The 21,410-nt window shown below is 49.2% G+C and overlaps 2 protein-coding genes across 2 annotated transcripts; one reads left to right on the plus strand and one right to left on the minus strand.

Annotated features, from left to right (window-relative positions):
- Nucleotides 1-11,009: 11,009 nt before the first annotated feature.
- On the minus strand, nt 11,010-11,634 carry P3R3URF (PIK3R3 upstream open reading frame). The gene is made up of 2 exons (XM_066376196.1): nt 11,391-11,634; nt 11,010-11,106 (listed from the first exon to the last, which is right to left on the minus strand). Exons 1-2 carry the CDS (start codon nt 11,632-11,634, stop codon nt 11,063-11,065), a joined length of 288 nt encoding a protein of 95 aa, XP_066232293.1. The 3' UTR covers nt 11,010-11,062.
- Nucleotides 11,635-15,085: 3,451 nt separating this feature from the next.
- TSPAN1 (tetraspanin 1) lies at nt 15,086-20,147 on the plus strand. Its single transcript, XM_066372156.1, has 8 exons — nt 15,086-15,293; nt 15,718-15,782; nt 18,424-18,630; nt 18,839-18,913; nt 19,023-19,121; nt 19,202-19,357; nt 19,462-19,545; nt 19,719-20,147. The coding sequence occupies exons 2-8, from the start codon at nt 15,726-15,728 to the stop codon at nt 19,764-19,766; spliced, it is 726 nt and encodes a 241-aa protein (XP_066228253.1). The 5' UTR covers nt 15,086-15,293; nt 15,718-15,725; the 3' UTR covers nt 19,767-20,147.
- Nucleotides 20,148-21,410: the final 1,263 nt, after the last annotated feature.

Raw genomic sequence — 21,410 nt, forward strand, 5'->3', positions numbered from 1 at the left:
AGAGAGGGATAGACAGGGACAGACAGACAGGAACTGAGAGATGAGAAGCATCAATCATTAGTTTTTCATTGCGACACCTTAGTTGTTCATTGATTGCTTTCTCATATGTACCTTGACCGCGGGCCTTCAGCAGACTGAGTAACCTCTTGCTCAAGCCAGCAACTTTGGGTCCAAACTGGTGAGCTTTTGCTCAAGCCAGATGAGCCTGCACTCAAGCCGGCGACCTCAGGGTCTCGAACCGGCATCCCAGTCCGACGCTCTATACACTGCACCACTGCCTGGTCAGGCACCGCTGATGTCTTTACTCATTTAACCCTCACAACAAACCCTATGCTTAGGTTCTCTTACTATTCTTAGTCTACAAGTAAGAAACTGAGGCTTGTAGAAGTTAAAGCAAAATTTCCAAAGCCAAATTTAGTAGTGCTGAAACCCAGGTCTTTTTACGTGCACGCATGCGCGCGCATGTGTGTGTGTGTGTGTGTGTGTGTGTGACAGACAGAGACAGAGAGACAGAGAGAGACAGAGAGAAAGACAGAGAGAGGGACAGATAGGTCCAGAAGTACAGGAAAGAAGAGGGATGAGAAGCATCAGTTCTTCATTGCGGCTCCTTAATTGTTCATTGATTGCTTTCCCATATATGCCTTGATGGAGGGGGAGGCTACAGCAGAGTGAGTAACCCCCTGCTCAAGCCAGCAACCTTGGGCTCAAGCCATTGACCTTGGGCTTCAAGCCAGCGACCTTTGGGCTCAAGTCAGCAACCATGGGGTCATGTCTATGATCCCATGTTCAAGCCAGCAACCCTGTGCTCAAGCCAGCAACCTCTGGTTTTAGAACCTGGGTCATCCACATCCCAGTCTGATGCTCTATTCACTGCGCCACTGGCTGATCAGGCTTTATTTTTCTTTTCTCTTCTTTTCTTTTCTTTCTTTCTTTTTTTTTTCTTTAACAGAGACAGAGAGAGAGTCAGAGAGAGGTATAGATAGGGACAGACAGACTGGAACGGAGAGAGATGAGAAGCATCAATCATCATTTTCTCGTTGCGACACCTTAGTTCAGGGGTCCCCAAACTTCTTGCACGGGGGCCAGTTCACTGTCCCTCAGACCGTTGGAGGGCTGGACTATAAAAAAAACTATGAACAAATCCCTATGCACACTGCACATATCTTATTTTAAAGTAAAAAAACAAAACAGGAACAAATAAAATATTTAAAATAAAGAACAAGTAAATTTAAATCAACAAACTGACCAGTATTTCAATGGGAACTATGGGCCTACTTTTGGTTAATGAGATGGTCATTGTGCTCCTCTCACTGACTACCAATGAAAGAGGTGCCCCTTCCAGAAGTGCGGTGGGGGCAGGATAAATGGCCTCAGGGGGTGCGGGCCATAGTTTGGGGACCCCTGCCTTAGTTGTTCATTGACTGCTTTCTCATATGTGCCTTGACTGTGGGCCTTCAGCAGACCGAGTAACCCCTTGCTTGAGCCAGCCAGCTTGGGTCCAAGCTGGTGAACTTTTTGCTTACACAAGATGAGCCCGTGCTCAAGCTGACGACCTTGGGGTCTCAAACCTGAGTCCTCTGCATCCCAGTCCTATGCTCTATCCACTGCGCTGCTGCCGGGTGGCAGCGGCTCTTCTTTTTTTTTTTTTTTTTTTTTTTTAATAAAAAGAGCTGTATTGTCCTTTTCTGATTATAAAAGTACAAAAAAAAAGTAAACACTTCTGGGCTTCTTTGTCAGTTTAGTGAATACCTTGGTCCGGAATGCAGTAAGCACTCAATAAATGCTATCTCTCCATGCCTATATGGACATGCTGATTTGGATAGCATTTTATATAAACTGATCACACCATCCCCGCAGTTCTGTTTCCTGAAGCTGGAACCCTTGGAAGTGCATGAAGCAACCCCACTCCTCTATGTCCTCTTCCCATCCATCCACTCAGGCTCTCAGGCTCTCAGCTGTAACTGCACCTTGGAATCCCTGGGAGACGGAGGGCAAGAATCAGTCGAATTTATTTATTTATTTATGTATTTATTTATTTATTTTTCTGTATTTTTCTGAAGCCGGAAACGGGGGGAGACAGACAGACTCCTGCATGTGCCCAACCGGGATCCACCCGGCACGCCCACCAGGGGGCGTCGCTCTGCCCACCAGGGGGCGATGCTCTGCCCCTCCAGGGCATCGCTCTGTTGTGACCAGAGCCACTCTAGCGCCTGGGGCAGAGGCGGAGGAGCCATCCCCAGCGCCTGGGCCATCTTTGCTCCAGTGGAGCCTCGGAGGGAGGGGAAGAGAGAGACAGAGAGGAAGGAGAGGGGGAGGGGTGGAGAAGCAGATGGGCACTTCTCCTGTGTGCCCTGGCCGGGAATCGAACCCAGTACTTCTGCACTCCAGGCCGACGCTCTACCACTGAGCCAACCAGCCAGGGCCCGAATTTATTTTTAGTACCCAAACACGTCTGTACAGAGACTAGGCAAGGCACCCAACCTCACTCGGGCTTGAGGTGGCCCCTTCTTAGGCCCAGGGATTCCCCTCATCCTCCACTCCACACTCTCCAGCCCCTAATCCTTTCAGATGTCTCTCCCAAAACCTCAAGCCTGGACCTTGAGACCAGAGTCCCGTCTGCCCAAGGGGTCCCCACCCCCCACATCCCTAGTAGGACTCTGGGTGGCTCCACTCTTCCCTATGAGAGCGTCTTCCAGACCACAGCTTCCTGCTTTCCACCTGGAGCAGTAGTTAATTACAGCCCAGCCCAGCCCCTGTCCAGTTCCAGAACTCCCACTTTTACCTCGACACTCCCCCCCACCCCCCCACCCCCGGCCCGCCCAACCTTGCCCCAGGGCCAGGGGCGCAGGATCCGATCTGATCTAGCTGGTGAGGAAAGCAACTCCCACCTCCCCACTCTAGGCCCTGGCGCCCTTGGGTCAGGGTGTAAGGGGTACTTCTAGCGAAGTGCTGGTGTGGGGGATGGGAGGGGGTGTCGGCCTCCTGCTTCGAGGAAGAATAAATCCAGAGCTCATTTGCATCCAAAGCCTAGGACGTCTGCTGTCCGGCCCAGTAGCCCAGCCACAGGTTTAGGAGCACTGGGGAATGAGAAGGAAACTGCTGCAGGAAGCAATCTCCTTGCCTTGCTAGACCCCAACTCAGACTGGGCCTGGGTCCTGTCAAGAAAGGCGGGGCAGAGACTATGTGCAAGTGTGTGTCTTGGGTTAAAAGAAATAGCCTGGGCCCAGTGGTAGAGTCCAGCAGCCCTCACCTCTACTGCTAGGAATCTTCCAGGCACAGACCCCTCAGATCCCACCACCAGCCACCTCTTGAGCCCTCCTTCCTATCCCCGCAGCTTGTACCTCTGTGACCATAATGTGCAAGTCCTAGCCCTGCCCTACACTATTTCAGGCCAGACTTTCACTCCAGCAACACCAGGCCAGCCTGGCAGGGCAATTCACTGGTCCCACATAGCAAGTCAGTGCCTCTTCTCGCTCATGCTGTTTCTCAGCCAGCAATCTTTTATTCCATTGCTTCAGCTTAAAGGTTGTCCCTTCTTTATTTTTTTAAGATGTATTCATTTTTAGAGAGAGAGAAAGAGGGGTGGGGGGAGAGAAGCGGAAAGCATCAATTCCCCATATTTGCCTTGACCAGGCAAGCCCCGGGTTTCAAACTAGCGACCTTAGTGTTCCAGGTCAACACAATCCACTGTGCCACCACAGGTCAGGCACATTGTCCCTTCTTTAAACCCAGCTTAAAAACAGCTTGTGTGCCCTGGCTGGATAGCTTGATCAGTTAGAGCATCTTCCTGAAGGTTGTGGGTTCAATCCCTGGTCAGGACACATACAAGAACAGATAGATGTTTGTGTGTGTGTGTGTGTGTGTGTGTGTGTGTGTGTCCCTTCTCTCTCTAAAATCAATAAATAAATTTTGAAAAACAAACACATATATACACCTGTGCATCTTTTGTGAAGCCTACAGTGGTCTGTGTGCCAGCTTCTCTAAATTCCCAGTGTACTGAACTTCTCTTTTAGCCCTGACACCTCTCTTGGAGTATCTACCAAGCCCATTTTCTCTGTTAGGACACAAGTTCTCAAGACCAAGAACCAGGACGGATTCAACTTTGTGCCCTCAATGCCAAAAGGAAAGTACCTGGTATCTGATGGAGACAGCAGTGGCTGCTGTGTGCTCTTTGGCAAGTTCTATTCCCTTTCTGGACTTCAAACTCTTCCCTCATCCTTACTGCAAAGAATCTGGATGAGATGACCCCAGGGTTGCCTCGAAACTTGACTTTCTGAGCCAATAACTGCCTGGCTCCTGACTACTATGATGAGCCAACCATGAGTAGGGCATCATCCTTCCACCTCCTTGGAGACAGTTAACTGAGGCAATTGTGCAAGGTTGCTGAGGCTGAGAGATTCAAAAGGTGCTGGATAGCTCAAGGCAATGAGTCTAGTATCAACACACCATGATGCTATCACAGCTGGAAAGTCTCTGCCCCAGGCTGTAGAGGACTGGCAAAGAGCTCCGACTGAGGGGGTGGGGGGGCCTCAGCCATCCCAGAAAGTGCAGAAGCCCTAATTCACAGCACTTCCCCAACACATACACACTATCCCCTGGGAGCAGTGGCAGCAGCCCTTCAAACCCCTGAAGACCAGCCTAGAACCACCCCACACTCCAACCTTCTCACATCCAACCCAGCCCAGCTATCTGTAGTCTGAGCTGAGAATAGCAACAGAAGGAGCCTCCGTTCAGGTTGTGGGTTTTTTTCACCAACACAAGCTGTCAGGCCCTATTTCACACTTCACAGTTCCCAAAACGGAACTTATTTCCTCTCAGGGCTGATGACCACATGGACAACTTCTCCCTGAAACTCACATCTTTGGGTTTTTATTTTACCTATTGAAGCCATGTGGAATAATGCTAACCTGAAACCACAGCGCTCAGATGAAGACAGACCTGGTTCCACTTCTGTTTCTCCTTAGCTGAATGATCTCAGGCATGTTAAAATGAATGATCTTAAGCATGTTATTTACCCTCCCTGAGCCTCAGTTCCTCCATCTTTAAAATGGAAGCAATGATTTATACACACAGGGTGGCTGTTGGTGTTATGTAAGATTTATTGAAACACCTGTCATCAGCACTGAAATATACAGGGTGGGGCAAAAGTAGGTTTAGAATTGTGACTATGTGAAACACAGAGTCAATAAAGCTATTGCAATAATCATAAACTGCATGTCTTTTCCCATACGAACAACTGTGAATTTACTTTTTCCCAATCCTGTATAAGATGTCAAATATGAGCATGATTACTATTCTCTAGTCCTTGTATTCTCTCCCCCGAAGCTGCCCGACACAGTCTCTGGAAGCTCAGAATGGTGATGCCTGAAATTAGCACTGATCTGGACAAAACCAGGACTGTGAAGTACTAAAAGCTTCACTTAGGACCCAATTATAGACTTCAAAGAGAATAAAGGAGGTTTGAGGCCTAGAGAGGGACAGCATTTGCCAAAGGTCACTCAGCCGATGCAAGCAGGTAGAACAGCAGTCAAGCAGTGAGAAAGAGGCATATGAGGGTGTGGAGGGAGGTTGAGGTTGAGGTATTGAGCTGAAGCCAAGGACAAACAGCCGGGCAAGAGGATCTCCAGCTGACATTGCCGCATTTCCCATGCCCAGCAGGGCTTGGCATTTGCCTCTCTCTAGAGTCGCTCCTTCTGGTTTCCTGAGTTTGCAGTAGTTTCCCAGAAATGCTAGGTAAATATCTGTTGTTTCCTGAGTAACCAATCCCATAATCAAACAAAGGTCTCCACACAAGGTGCTGCCTCAAAGTTGGCTGCTTCTATAAAGATATTCCAATCCAGGAACCATTCCAGACAAATGCCCTCCACGAGGTTTCCTCCTGGAACCTTGCTGAAGGCTCTGAACTCCACCCCACAGAAAGGCTTTGGTGTATATCTTGTTGCTCAAAGCTCAGCATCCTCTTTGCAAAAAGTCTGCTCCCTGCAACAGTCCCAAGGAAAATGTAGTATATGGACTCTCTTCTGTTTTGTACTTTTTATTCCCCCATAAAGCCAGACATGGGTTGCCATTCTAATGTGATAAGGATTCTTACTAACCTTTGAAAATGTGCTGGGCTGATGTTAACCCCAATCATGGGAAAGATGGAGGCACCGGGGCCAGTGTGTTGTGCTACTTGATTTTTTTAAATTTATTTATTTATTTATTCATTTTTAGAGAGGAGAGAGAGAGGGAGAGAGAAACACAGAGAGGGAGAGAGAGGAGAGAGAGGCAGAGAAAGAGAAGGGGGGAGGAGCTGGAAGCATCAACTCCCATATGTGCCTTGACCAGGCAAGCCCAGGGTTTCGAACCGGCAACCTCAGCATTTCCAGGTCGACGCTTTATCCACTGCGCCACCACAGGTCAGGTGCTACTTGATTTTTAATTGAGGTTATATTTCTTTGTTTATATAGTTCCCCTCTCTCTATCCCCACCTGCCACCCCATTCCACTTGTCCTTAGAAGCCAGGATTGTGTACTCATGGAAGAGGCCTGTCTTCTTTCTGGTTAATCACAGATTTTCTACCTCACCCAAAGCTTATGTGTTCAGGGCTCTCTGCCTCTCCATTTAGTGCTCATGTATGAATGAACACCTTTGCCCAGCACCAGTAGGGAATCCTCTAGTTTAGATAGAGGCTACACAAATTGACTTCTCAAACCTTTCAGTTCAAGGATACTCTAAACTTGTGATTTAGGACTCAATAATGCCAGAATTCTGCATTTCTAAAATTCTGTAACTCAGATTTCAAAGTGCTAGAATTCTGTGATGCTGAGATTCTATGACTAGGGGTTCTATGCATCGTATGATTCTTATGTTTCATGAATTTATCATTGACATAGTGACAGTATAGCCAGTACCCACTTAGCTGTGGTTTTTGTGATTGCTCTCCAGAGGAGGTAAGTCTTGGCTCTGAACTTGCTTCTCCAAATTCACTGAGAGCAGAGGAAGGAGATGGCTGGATAAGTGAATGGTAGCACTCCCACCTCCCTGGAGCTCCACTGGTGAGATGTGCCCAGGGCAGCCCAATCCTGGGCCCCAGCACTCAGTTCATCCACTTCCCCACCAGTCCCTCATTTGGGCTCCAATATCTGAGGGTAGCAGGAAAAGCAGGCTCCTTTGTGGCCCTTCTACCCATCTGCCTTTCCTTCCTGGCCCACCGCATGCTCTCAGTTTTCTGAGAACCTGGCCTGGCTAAATGGGCAGAGGGGGAGGTGGGGTTAAGCACCGGGCAGGGAGCCAGTCGAGGAGATATGGGAGATTCCCTAGGGAGTTATGCAGCTTTCCCTGAAGGTGAGGAAGGAACAGAGGCAGGAAGCAGGGGTGTGGGTGAGGGCACTGGTAAGGGTGGGGTGGCCGGTATTGCATTGTAGGGCTGGAACTGGGCTTCCGGGCATTGATGAATTGGTGACAAGGGACCTCCAGCCTGGCGCCCGGGGGGCAGTCTGGTTGAGTCCCTACCCTTTGACTCAGGTTCTTGTGCTTGAGTCAGACTCCCAGGAAAACCCAGAGAGCAGGAGTCTGGAGTGCGGAATCTGATCCTCCAGGGCTCCTTCCTGGGAAGGCCCAGTGAGGCCAAGAAAGAGGGCAGGACTTTCCAAGGATCACAGCGGAGGTCTGGGTCTGGGGTAGAACAAAGACTAGCGCTTTCGGGCTCCTGCTTCCAGTCCAGAGCTGTACCCCAATTGCAAAGGTCCCTGATATTACGTAATGCTCCTCAAACGTCCACCTCCCCAGAGCTGTCTGGACCCCTCCTCCAGCCAGCGCCTGAGGGCTTAGCTGAAGCTGCCAAACCCGATTTTCCTGTGGCTGCCTAGACTGGCTGGAGCAGGAAACCCTCCTCCGGGCATGGACCCCTCAGGCCACCGTCCTCCTCCCTCTCATTTTCCACTCCCTCTGCCTCTCCCACACCTGTGCCACCATCACTTCCTTCTCCACCCACCAGCCATCTCCCCTGGGCTGCTCCCCAGCACTTTTTTAATCCAACTTTTTTTTTTATCGTGATGAAATATACATGACATAAAATATACTATTTTAACCCTTTTTAAGTGTACAGTTCAATAACAGTACTTTTACATTGTTGTGCAACCACCACCACCATTCACCTCCAAACCAAAACGCTTTACCTATTAAATAACAACTCTCCGTTCTTCCCTCCCCCCAGCCCTTGCTTTTTTAAAAACATTTACTTATTTATTTTTAAGACTTTATTTATTCATTTTAGAGAGGAGAGAGAGAGAGAGAGAAGCGGGGAGGAGCAGGAAACATCAATTCCCATATGTGCCTTGACCAGGTAAGCCCAGGGCTGCGAACTGGCGACCTCAGCGTTCCAGGTCGATACTTTATTCACTGCGACACCACAGGTCAGGGTCCCAGCCCTTGCTTTTAACACTATTTTACTTAGATCTCTATGAATCTGACTACTCTTGTGGGTCTCAGTTTTCTCATCTCTAGATCAACTGTGGGGAGGTTCCAAAGAACAGGAAGATGTGAACAGCAGTGGGCCATCACTTGGATGATGGGTTGGTGCAGTGTTGGGAGCACAGCGTGGAATGTGAGGAGGAAGCCCTGCTATGTGAATTCTGGAGGTGTGGTTGTTAGGGTTAAAGGTGCAAGGGAAGAGATTATGCCCCTCTGGTTTGAGGTGACCTCTATGGAGACTGAAAAAGACAGAGATCATAATCCCAGACTAAGTCCCCTTGTTACCAGTGTTCAGAGCCCTTGCCACAATTTAGTACCATGCCTTGTATGATCTGTTTAATGTCTGTCTCCCATGGAGTTGTCACTCCCACCAGGAAGAACTCCCACTGTCTTGCTCACTGCCATACCTCCAGTATTTGGCACCCTCCCTGGCACATAGCAGACACTACTGACTGAGACAGAATTTCAGATTGAAAAACAGAAGCTGAGGCACTCCAGGGGCTGGAGACCAGCCAGGTCAGCTCACCTAACCCAGGTCCCTGTTCCAAGCTGCCAACACCCCAAGACTTCTCCTCTGGCCTGTGAGCCCAGTGTTCTCAGCCTCCTGGGAGCTCTGGCAGGATGGGAGAGAGTGAGCTGTACCCAGTCATCCACGGGGTCACCTAGTCTTGGGTGGTGGGTCCCCTCTGGCTGCTGTTGCCTCTGGAAGCTTAGAGAGGGAGGGAGGAGAGGTGGGAGCCTGGAGGGGGAAGGGCAGTGGAGAAGGTAGCCAGCATTGCAGAGGGAGCTAAAAATAGCCCGAAGAGATGATGTCATCAGGTTCCCACAGCTCAGCACCCCCTCACTCACACACAAACACACTTACTCTCAGAGATACAGCCATACCCAGACACAAGTGTGGGCATGCATACACACCTACACACACACACTCACACTTAAATAGGGGAGGGAGGCTTCTGGGTCCTGGGGCCGCAGGGGCAGGGAAGTCTGGTGAGTGTGTCTGCATGTATGTGAGTGTCAGTGTGCCTGGGTTTGCATGAGTTTGACTGCATGTTCTATATACTGTGTGCATGCAGGTTTCTGTGTGTGTGATCATTTGTAGACATGTATATGTGTTCCATGTGTCATGTGGGGAGGTCCATGTGTACGTATTATGTCTGTGCATATCTGTTTATAGGCATATATTTTCATGCAAGTATATTTGTTACATTGCACATCTGTGACTCCACTTATATTTACATGCCTGCATATATTCATGGATTGTGTCATGCGTCTTTATATGTGTGCCCCCCCCCCTTTTGTGGGCCTTGAGCACTAGCCCAGCCACCTTCCAGCTCTGACTGAGGTTCAGCAACCTCCCCTTATAAATACCCTGAGGAACCTCATCCCCCACCCAGCACTGTCTAGACACGATGTGTCAGTGAGTTCTCTGTCCCTCTCCTCCTCTTTGGGTCTCATTCTCTGGCAAGCCATGGAGTAGATGGATACAGACACAAGTCATTTTCTCCCCATAGGCTTCCTGAACCCCCAGGGCCAGGCCAAAGGTCTCAACCCTCAGGGAAGGGAGCCCCTGAACTGGAGCCAGATCTCGGGACATTGAGACACACACTAACCCCTGCATAAAGTGACACATTAGAGACAGGGTTCCTCACAATGTTTCCTGTCACTGAGACACAATGCCATGGAGACACACCCCACAGAAACCCAGTTACACCCAATGACACATGGGCGCAAATTCAGAAATCCAAATGGAAAATCCCCAGGCCCAAACGCTTAGCACCCTCCCCTTTTCTGACCTTAAACTCAGTCTTGCCCCACCCCCAAAGGCCTGACTTAGCTGTTTTCCTGTTCTGGAAAATACTGACCTCAGAGAGTGACTGGGGGCTGATGGTGGTACACCTGCTTCAGAAGCAACACTCTCCTTCTTGAGGCTGTTCCCACCCCCTCCTGACCTTTTTAGCAAAGCTGATGCCTCTCTCTGGTACACCCACACCCTCACACACACACCTTGACACAGCTGCCCTCAAAGGCAGTTCAATTTTAAGGGTGCACTCAGCCACATGTCCGTTTATACTCTCATTGTTCTGGTCTCACACATACTCTCAGACACACACCAGCAGCTACACTTACACACAGACCATCCCAGGCACACAGAGCCTCATATCCACACTCAAGCACTCATGACGATATACTCAAGCAGTGAAATCTCTTTCATCTTAGCTTGTTCTAATAGAATCCTTTCCTCCCCTAGGACCTGGGTCCTTATACATTCCAATATGTCTATGGAGACCCTTTTCTCTGTGCAGATGGGAATGTAAGGCAGGAAAGCCCCTACCTCATAGGGCATATGAAAAGCTGAAGCCAAAGATGGGGAGATGGTGTATTTTGCTGACCTTGTCCTGTCATTCCTTGGTCTAACTGCGATCCCTGCTGCTGTCACTGAAGCCTATGCCTGCCCTCATACCTTGTGGAATCAGCTGGAACACCTCAGAGTGAAATAAGCGATTAGAGCAGAAATGATTGTATTTGGCTGCTATTCACCACCCATAGCCCCTGGAAGATGCAGTTCCGGAGCCAGCCAAGCTTCTGGATTGGTTTCTGGGCATTTCTATAGGATCAGAAAGCTGCCAGGTTGACAGAGGCGTCTGAGAACTGAGGAAAGGAAGGAGAGGGAAGGAGTGTGAGCAAGGTGGCAGTCCAGGAAGCTCCATTGCTTAGATTCACCCACTGCCCCGGGCCCTTCACTTCTAGCCAATACATCCTCCATCGAGGCTCTCAGCCTTTAGGTTGCCTGCCATCAAGACCCCTCCAAACCTTTGGGGTGACATTTCACAGAGCCTGTGCCCCCTTGGGTGCCTATGCAGGGTTAAGGTGGGGAAAACTTCAGTGGCCCTGTTTTTGCAACCCCCAGTCCTGGTTCAGGGCCCTTGGCTAACCTTGCAGTGGAAGGATCCACAAACTGGTGGTAACACTGCGGGTGCTGTTGCTCTCCCCAGCCATGGTGGCAAGATTGGTGGCTGCAGTAGTGGCAGCTGGGCCTTGGGCTTTCTGCCGGTACCTTCTGCGGCTACACTTGAACATCTTAGGAAACTTGGGCCGAGGCCAGCCCACACCTGGCCTGCGGCGGGGAGATCGTAAGCCCTGGGGCCAAGGGGCACGAGTAAGCTGGGAAGGCCCCATTGGCACAGAAAGCTTCTGTGGTGTGCCTGAGGGTGCTGCTGGCCAGGGCAGCTGAGGTCTTTATGACATACAGTCTATATGTGGGTGGGGCTCTTTATTACAGGTCCTAGTCCCCATAAGTCAGGTTCTCTCAGTCTCTCCCTGGGTCAGTCCAGTCAGAAAACTTCAGCTCAGCCCCTTGGGAAAAAGGAACTCTGAGTAGTGGAAAATCACTCCTTTACTTCCTCATTTATCCACATTAACGATATTAGCAATTTATTGAACACTTACTATGTGCCAAATATGGTACCAAGTTACCTACAAAAATTATCTCATTTAATCCCATAGCAACCCTACAAGGGGATTCTAGAATGATTTCTATTTTATATACAGTTGACTCTTGTTATTGATGGTCATTATTATGTTCTAATAAAGTCACCACTATGAACACTAAATTAGCAAATATTGACCCAATGCTCCTAGGAGAAATACAGGGTTAGGTTCCAACCAAGTCATAACACTTTTGTCAGTTAATTGATCAATATATTACCTATTTTGTCTGACCAGGCGGTGGTGCAGTGGATAGAGTGTCGGACTGGGATGCAGAGAACCCAGGTTCGAGACCCCGAGGTCACCAGCTTGAGCGCGGGCTCATCTGGTTTGAGCAAAAAACCCGCCAGCTTGAACCCAAGGTCGCTGGCTCCAGCAAGGGGTTACTCGGTCTGCTGAAGGCCCGTGGTCAAGGCACATATGAGAAAGCAATCAATGAACAACTAAGACGTTGCAATGCGCAATGAAAAACTAATGATTGATGCTTCTCATCTCTCTCCGTTCCTGTCTGTCTGTCCCTGTCTATCCCTCTCTAAAAATATATATATATATATATATATATATATATATATATATATATATATACTACCTATTTTTATATGTTTTCTGTTTAAACACAACTAATTTGGAAATTATTATTGACTCGTTAACATTGAACTCACAGCCAGTAGCATTATAACTTATACTTGAAGTTCATATAACACATATATTTCCTCCATGAGGCACATTACAAACTTCTTGTGCTTAGTAACATTAGAGAGCACTTCAGTGTCACTTTGGGGGCCATTTTAAACAGCAAAAGCACTAACAAAAAGCCCAAAATGCAAAAACTGTGACACTAAATAGACCACAAAAAGCATATTTGTTTACATTATAAGGGCTGAAATGAGAAGGTAGGATGTTCTCTTGTTCAACCTCAGCTGAGAACATGCAAGTTGGGCAACTCAAGTTTTTTGCAGCTCTACACATGTCCGTGAATAACCGCAAAAGTCCCATGAATATTGGTTTGAGGTTACAAATAAATTTTATTGAGTAGGTAAATTCAGTAATATGTAACCTGTGAATGATGAGGATTGATTGTATAAGGAAATTGAGACTCAAATGAAGTCATACAATCAGAGGAAGGCAGGGGTTCAAATCCATCATGGCCAAGGTTCAAAGCCTTGCTATTTGCACTCTTTCATTTATTCATTCATTCACTCATTCAGCCAATCATTCAGGAAATGTTCACTAACAACTTCATATGTGTGGTACACTGGGGACATAGATTAATGTGACTTGGTTCCAATTCTTCCTGTGATGAAAGAGACAGCCATGTGGACAATCAGCGCAGGCAGAGAAACAGTTAAGTCCCAGGGGATGTAAGATGTTTCAACCCTGCATTTACCTCCTTCTTTTTTGTAGGAGACAGGAACATCAATGGCTCTGCCAGGCCTTGCACTGAGTTCTGTGGAACTTTGGACTTGCCCCTTCTCCTTCTGCAACTCAGCCTTCTCTCCCTTTCCTTCTTATGCCACCTGTAGGCCCCCTTCCCAGCCTCCGTCTTTTCTCTGTTCCTGCAAGAGCCATCTGGGAGACTGAGGGGCCGTCCTAACCACACTCAAAGGACCTCACTCCTGCCCTATCAGCTTTCACTCTTGCCATCCTTAGTCTTAGAAACCGACCTTGCCCCTCATCAACTTCTAGCTACTATACCCATAAACCCACCTGCCCTTGGAAATCTTCTTACTCAGGTTGTAGACCATGGCTTCTTTCCCTATTCTTTCTGGAAGGTAGCCCTTCCTGCCTTTATAGAGATTCTATCAATGTAGATAGTCTGCTTGGTGGTTAAGACATAGATAGACTTTGGCACCAGACTGACTGGGCTGAATCCTGGCTCTGCTACTTGCAAGCTATGTGATCATGGCAAGAACTTAATCTTTCTGTGTCTCTGTTTTCCCATATTTAAAAAGGAAATAAAAAGTGAATATCTCCTAGGATTGTTGTGAAGGGGGAAATATATAATGCATTTTAAACATAATCTGTACAAATATTGTGTTGTCAATAAGGGGGGCTCCTGTCTCTTCAGCTTCCTCTTCCCTTTATAAAAACAAAACAAATTTTAAAATCTGCTCTGTTCATGCCATACCCCTTCTGGCTGTGACTTTCCCCACTCCAACCTTCTTATCCTGTGGTTATTTATATCCCAAAGTGAGGAGAAAATCTCTTTTTAAAGCCCTATCACTATTCTGGAATCAGAGGCTTAAAACCAAGTCTAAGAAATGCCCCCCAGGGTCACATAGCTAATAAGCAAGAGAACCAGGATTTGAGCACCTGATATGAATGACTCCAAGTCAGAACTATTCCTCGCCATCAGGAATGTTGGAATGGGAAGGGAGTGTCATCCCTGAAGGTTTAATGAAGGAGGGGATTACAGCTGGGCAGTTGAAAGGGTGCATTACAACTGGACAGTGATGCTTCTGTGGGACCATAGTGCCACCTGGTGGCATAGATCGAAGGGTGTACACAGAGTGCTAAGAGAAGACGGGAAGGGGAGGGAAAGAGAAAAGGGTAAGGAGGAAAAAAAAAGGGAAGAGAAAGATGGGGGACTTGACAGTTTGTGAAAGAAAAAGGACTAGGAACTGTTTACTACTCAAAGGAAGGAGCAGAAGCTGCCAAACCTTGGTCACTTCCTTGAAAGTGAGAGAGAGAGAGAGACTCTAATTATGTACCTTAGATGTTGCTCTGTTGTTTGTTAGTTGCTGGGAATCAATTCACACAGAGTTCAGTGTGTGTGTGTGTGTGTGTGTGTGTGTGTGTGTGTGTGTGTGTGTGCGCGCGCGCGCACTCATGAACACCAGTAAGTATCTATGTGTGTGTGAATATATAGATGGCAGCTTGGGCAGATGTGTGTGTGCTTATGAGTACAGAGGGTATGTATCAATGTATCTGCAGATACAGGGTAAGGAGCATCTGTGCACTGTTGTGGTGGAGGGCACTCAGAAGTTCTGGGGCCCCACCCCCAGATTTCTCTCCCTTTTCAGGTCAGGAGGGGCAGTGCTACAGTTGGTGTTGCCAGGCAGTGGGTGGCTGCTCCTTGGCTCTGGGGACGAATCTCCAGGCAGCAGGGGGCAGCAGGGGCAAAAGGAAGTCTATGGGCTGGGGTGAAGCAGGCAGGCGGCAGGCGGGCAGGCGGGCAGAAGGAAGCCTTTAAAACACCTGCCCCACCTGCAGGTGAGCAGTAGTGTGTGAGAGCCAGCTCCATTGTCTCCCTGTCTGCCCATTCAGTGGCAGTTCCCTGGAGCTGTCTGTCCCCTCTGGAGCCTCAGCAGATCCTTCTTTCAGAAGTCACTACCAAGAGTCCTGAACAGGTGGGTGATGGCATAGGACAGGGATTATCCTATGAAGGGAACTCAATCGGGAAGTAGGTTTGCAGAGCTGGAAGGACCATGGGAGGGTCCTGGAGGAGTCTAGGGTTGGTTTGGGGAGGGGTTCAGGATATATAGGTGCCAGGAAAGAACATGGAGTGACCTACAGTGGAAGTTGGGTTTGGGGTACCAGTGAATGACCCTGGGGTGTTAAGATCTCAGAGTGTCAGGTGCTGGTAGAGCATCTGGACAGGACAGAGAAGTAAGAGTGTCAGGATGGGAAGTGAAAAAGTCCTGAGCTGTGAGAGTCCAGAAATAGGGGAAGCTTGATGATATAAGGGTTCAGGATTCTGGAGTCTGGTATGTCAGGGTCCTATGCCAGGGAATTGCAGGGGGAGGTCCTAACTCATACATGTCTGCCTCCCAGGAGCCACCATGCAGTGCTACAGCTTCATTAAGACCATGATGATTCTCTTCAATTTTCTCATCTTTGTAAGTATGAGGGTTGTGGGTTCTTTGTGGCTTCCTTCAAGAGTGGGTTACAACCTGATTAGAACTCAAGCTGGGGAATAAGAGACTGCTATGCCCGGACTCTCCTGTAAGCTTCCCCTTGTGATAGGGTGCAGAAGTCTCCCCAAATGCTGAGTCCTTTCAGCAGCAGCCTAGATGACATGTAAGTTGAAATAGAGAAATTTAGGGATCCCTTTCTTTCCAGGAAGCTACAGCCACATTTAGGGCAGAGCAGGGCAGCCTAACAGAAACAATTCTCCCTTTTTCATAGATATTGGGATCCAGAAAGGGGAAGGGGTTTGTCCTCAGTCACCTAGTGTGGAAGGAAATTTGGTGGCTTCTGTATGATGGTGAGCTGAAAGAAAAGGTCCAGAGACCACATGGCAGAAGGTCTGCCTCAAGCAGCCCTATTCATTCAACACACGTTTACAGTATTGCCGAGACTCAGTGCTGAGTGCTAGGGCGACAGGTGAGCAAGCTCTTTTTCTGGCCTGGAAGATCTCAGGTCCAGCAGACAGTCGCAACATCATATTTCTGGCCTTAGCACTGAGCCTGTAGTATTTCTGGCCTTAGCGCTGGGGCTATGGGAGCCAACAGTAGGGTGAACCCTTCCATGTCAGAGATTTTCCAGAGGAAGTAGCTGAGGCTGGTGGTTTGTCCTGAGTGAGGGGGTCATAAAGCATGTAGGAAGGGCCAGAGGCAGTGAAATCAGATATTGTTCAGAAAACCAGGAACAGATTGTGAAGGGCAGGTTTGAAGAAGCTGAGCAATGAGGCGTAACCCCTGGAGATGGTAGTGGAGATGGAGAGAAATGTACAAAGGAGACAAAGTTGAAAGCCCTTAGATGATGCCTGAGTGATGGAAGAAGAGCCAATGGAGACAGATGTCTTAGAGATGATGCCTATGTCTCTGGCACGAGCAACTTGGGGAACGTCCCACGGGCAGCTTACAGGTACAACTCAGGTGGGGACTGGACATGGATATTTGAAAGTCCTGTGCCCATAGGTGGTCATTGAAGCCATGCAGTGGGTGAGAGCACTCAAGGAGAGTAAACTTTGTGAAACCCCATTTATAAGGAACTAGTGGAGAAATGGCCACCAGGAAGCAGATGGAGAAAGAGCAATGGGAGGAAAACAAGGAGAGTGGGATAGAGAGGTCAAGGAGGATATGGCATGAAGTGTCAACCAGATTTAGCATGGGATGTCATCAGAGACCTTGGAGCCACAATAGTGTGGGTTAGAGTGAGTAAAAGGTGAGGAAGTAGAGACATAAAGTGTGGATGAATTTAGAGAACTTGGCCTGGGGTAAGTGCTCTGACTCCAGTGTGGGGTGTGTCTTGCTTGGACTTTCTTTGACTTCCGGGAACTAGCCATTATTCATGTATCTGGAGAAGACAACAGGAGCCCAGAGACTTGGACAACAAAGTCTCTGGCCGGAGGGAGTTAAAGGCAAATCCGGTTTGTTTTCTGGCCTCTGTTGCCTAGGCCTTGCCAGGCTGAGCAGGGCAGGGCTGACCTCAGACTCCTTGAAACTTGACCCTGCAGGCCAAAGCTCAGCTTTTTGTCCTTGGGCAAACATGCCTGGAATCCAGCCACACTCTGCCGCCTCCTTCCGGGTTGTAGCCTCAGTTTCTATAGGTAGAAAGTAAGAACTGGGCAATCACGGTGGTGTCATGATGATTCATCTACTGCAGCTCTGCATCAGCAAGGCTTTGCTTTAAGAACTTTGGGCCCTAGCTGGGTAGCTCAGTTGGTTAGAATGATAAACCAAGGTTGTGAGTTCGATCCCCCGTCAGGACACATACAAGAAGCAGCCACAACTAAGTGGAATGACAAATCAATATTTCTCTCTCTTCTCCCTACCCCTTCTCTGTCTCTCTAAAATCAATAATTAAAAAAAAAACCAAACACAACTTTTTAAAAAGACCTTTGGGAACTGGGCAATGCCTTCCTCCCTAGTCTGGGCCTCAGGATTCCCTTTGAAGTTTGGGATTGAGCTAGAGCGCCTCTAAGAGCACTGGCTATAGTCCCCCTCAGTCTCCTCAAGGAGAGGTCTAGGCAGAATGAAGGGCAGCCGGGAGTCTAATCCTGGAAAGGAGCCAAATGGGGCCTCAGAGTGGGTGTCCCTTCTTGCCACCTCCCTCTCCAAGGTTGAGAGCAGGTGTAAACCTCAGCCCCGCCTTTGTTGCCATGGTTACTGTTGAACCTGCACAATGCTACCACCCCCCTGTTTCTGCCTATCAGAGGACAGAGGTGTTCCAGGCACCCATAGCCTGGGGAGGAAAAGGGGTGGTGCTCACCTGCTTGTTTTTACTCCTAGCTATGTGGCAGGCCCCTGGCATTGGTAAGGGAAAGCCTCCCTCTCCCCTTCCCCCACGCCATGGATATTCCAGAAACCTCTGATCCGATTTTCATCTGCCGAGGTGTGCAGCCTGGTGCTGGCTATGAGTATCCAAGACTCCATCTTTCTGGCTCTTTAGGATGTTTTTCCTCCATACAGGATGAGTTTTTAGACTCCTTAGCCAAAATAAGGGGGAAAGTTTCTCATCTCCCATCTTCGTGACTCAATTGTGTGGCAGGGAACACATGCCAACACTGTTTTAAGTCTTCTTCTCTGTCCCCAGCTGTGTGGTGTGGCCCTGCTGGCAGTAGGAATCTGGGTGTCGATCGATGGATCATCCTTCCTGAAGATTTTCGGGCCGCTGTCATCCAGTGCCATGCAGTTTGTCAACGTGGGCTATTTCCTCATCGCAGCTGGTGCTGTGCTCTTTGCCCTTGGTTTCCTGGGCTGCTATGGTGCTCACACTGAGAACAAGTGTGCCCTCATGATGGTGTGTCAAACCCAGCTCCACAAACCCATAACCAAGGCTCAGAGTCCGCTCACCCTTGACACCAGGCCCTGGGGTCCCCAAACCCTGTTCTGGACTCCAGGGGTCTCAGCAAAGGAACCCCTACTTCATTTTTATGGGGGTGGGTTAAGGCAAGGAAGTCATGAGGGATGGTCTCTTCCTAAAATTCAGAACCCTGTTCCCCACTCAGTTCTTCTTCATCATCCTCATCATCTTCATTGCTGAGGTTGCAGCTGCTGTGGTCGCCTTGGTGTATACCACAATGGTGAGGGTCAAGGATGGGGCAAGGGAATAAGATTGGGCTGGAAGAGGGCTGTGGCCTGTGAATGGCCACCTTCCCTATCAAGCCCTAAATACTGGCCTGCCCCACCCAGGCTGAGCAATTCCTGAGGTTGCTGATAGTGCCCACCATCAAGAAAGACTACGGTTCCCAGAAGGACTTCACCCAAGTGTGGAACTCCACCATGGAAAGGGTAAGGTGGGCTGGAGTAGATTTTGGAGTGGGGAAAAACAAGCAAGGCCCCACTGACCATGCTTCTCTCCTTTTCCCCAGCTCAAGTGCTGTGGCTTCAACAACTACACTGATTTTGAAGACTCTCCCTACCTTACGGAGAACAATGTCTTTCCCCCATACTGTTGCTTTGATGAGGTCAATGGCACAGTCACAGAACCCTGCACCAAGAAGGCGGCCGATGACCAGGCTGTACAGGTGTGGGCTGGCATAGAAGGAGGGGACTGCTTTAATGGCCTCATGGTGTTGAAGGAGGCCGGGAAGCAGGTACTGACTATAGATGCCCTTTTTCCTTCCCCAAGGGTTGCTTCAAGCAGCTTCTGAATGACATCCGAACCAATGCAGTCACTGTGGGTGGTGTGGCGGCCGGAATTGGGGGCTTGGAGGTAAGGGGGTAAGGGGGTTGGGGCAGGGTATCCCACTGGACCAGAGCTGCTTGATCCATCTCTGAGGTCTCTCTGGAGGAGACAGTCTTCTAACAGAGTTTCATGTAGCAGGTCTGGGCGGGCAGGGGACCATGATCATGACCCTTCATCTCTCCCTATTCCTTCCCCACCAGCTGGCTGCCATGATTGTGTCCATGTATCTGTACTGCAATTTGGAATAAGTCTGCTCTGCTTCTGCCACTGCAGCTGCCTCACAGGAACTGAGAAGAGGCATCAGTGTCATTTGGGCCAGAGTGGGCCCGGCCTTGCTGCTGTGGAGTTGGGGCCACAGAGGGACCACCCCTTTCAGGCTGTGCCTGATTTTGCTTTCCATTGATGGGATTGAGGCCCACCTGCTACAGAATCAGTTCTCCTGCCCATGCCTCCAGTCTATCTCTTGAACCCTTGATACCCTTTCAGGCCAACAGAAGCTCTGAGTAACCCCAGTACTCCACTGGGATATGAAAGAAAGACACCCTATATCCTGGATATATGCAAATTTAGCAGTAACCCAACAGATGTGTAGAAGAAACTTCAGAATTCATAAGCCAATTAAAATGTTTCCAGTGAGACTCTTCTCATGTATATCCTTGGGGAGAGGAACCCATTTTGCCTAAACTGGCCTCAGACTCCCATGGGGCTGGAGACTCAGAGGGCCCTTGGAAAGACAGCAGAAGTGGAATAGAGGTGGGCAGCTATTTCTTCCCTGCATTTGGATTCCAGGCCTGGGAGGGAGTGTAATGGGGATGGCCAAGAGGGCACTGAGGGAAGAAGTGGGGGCTGGGCCAGTCTGGCTTCCTATAATGTGGGAGGACTTTGATCTGAAATTAGCCATTCCTGGGAAGGGGCACTGGACCAGAAAGCTATGAAAATAACAAGCTGGCGCCCAAGTGGGGGCAGGGGAGGCCAGAAACATTGCCAGAGCAATGGGAGAGGATCACTCTTTAGGCTCTGGGAAGCCCGCTGGAAACCCCATCAGAGAATCCAAGCTGCTTAATAACCCTTCCCATCCAGGCAAAGTCCCACACCTGTTTCTACTTTGGAGATTTCAGAAGCAAGTGCACTTATTCTTGGTTTTAGCCTGCCTGGTGCTCTATAGATCTGATCTCTATTTCATCTTAACCACCCCCATGTTCCAGAAACTGGGTCTAGAAAAGGCCTTGTGACTAGTTCCGGGCCCACACCTTCAGTGAAGAGTCTGGACTCAGGCCATCTGACATGGCAACAGATTTACCCGAGTCCAGAATGTCCCCCACACAGATCTGATTGCTGCTGAACCAGGAGTGACAGCACTAAGGAGGCGGCTATGGCTGGAGAACACGGCAACTGCTACCAAGTAAAACCCAGCCTGGCAAGCAATTCCTCCTCTTTGCTTCCCTTTGGCCCCTGGATCCCTCTTCCCAGGTTTTTCTAGGGCAGCTAGGAACCATCACCCCTTGCTGAGCCTCACAGTGAACAATGACCTGGCCAGAGCCATACAGTGCCTAAGAGCTAGTCTGAGGCCTAAACTAGGAGCCAGCTTGGGTGTGGACGGAGAACACAATGAGCCCCCTTCCACCTTCACCACTTTACAACTCCTCTTTCAGGCGCCTATATGGAGGCTGCAGATTTGTTTGCCTAGGGCGGGCCTCCACCTCTCTGTGGGCTAATTGCTCCTCAACCTGGCTGTTCTGGCACCTCAAGCACTATCTCTAGCTCCAGCAAACAATAAAGGAAACGTCCAAGCCACACACCACCCGTGCCATCGCCGACGGGGGAGCAGGGGCAGAGAGACCTAGTGAAAGGGCAGGAGTTCATCAGTCCCTGACTTCTGGCCAAGGCTCTCA

This window comes from Saccopteryx leptura, chromosome 3 (assembly GCF_036850995.1).
Source record: "Saccopteryx leptura isolate mSacLep1 chromosome 3, mSacLep1_pri_phased_curated, whole genome shotgun sequence".
Taxonomy (NCBI): domain Eukaryota; kingdom Metazoa; phylum Chordata; class Mammalia; order Chiroptera; family Emballonuridae; genus Saccopteryx; species Saccopteryx leptura.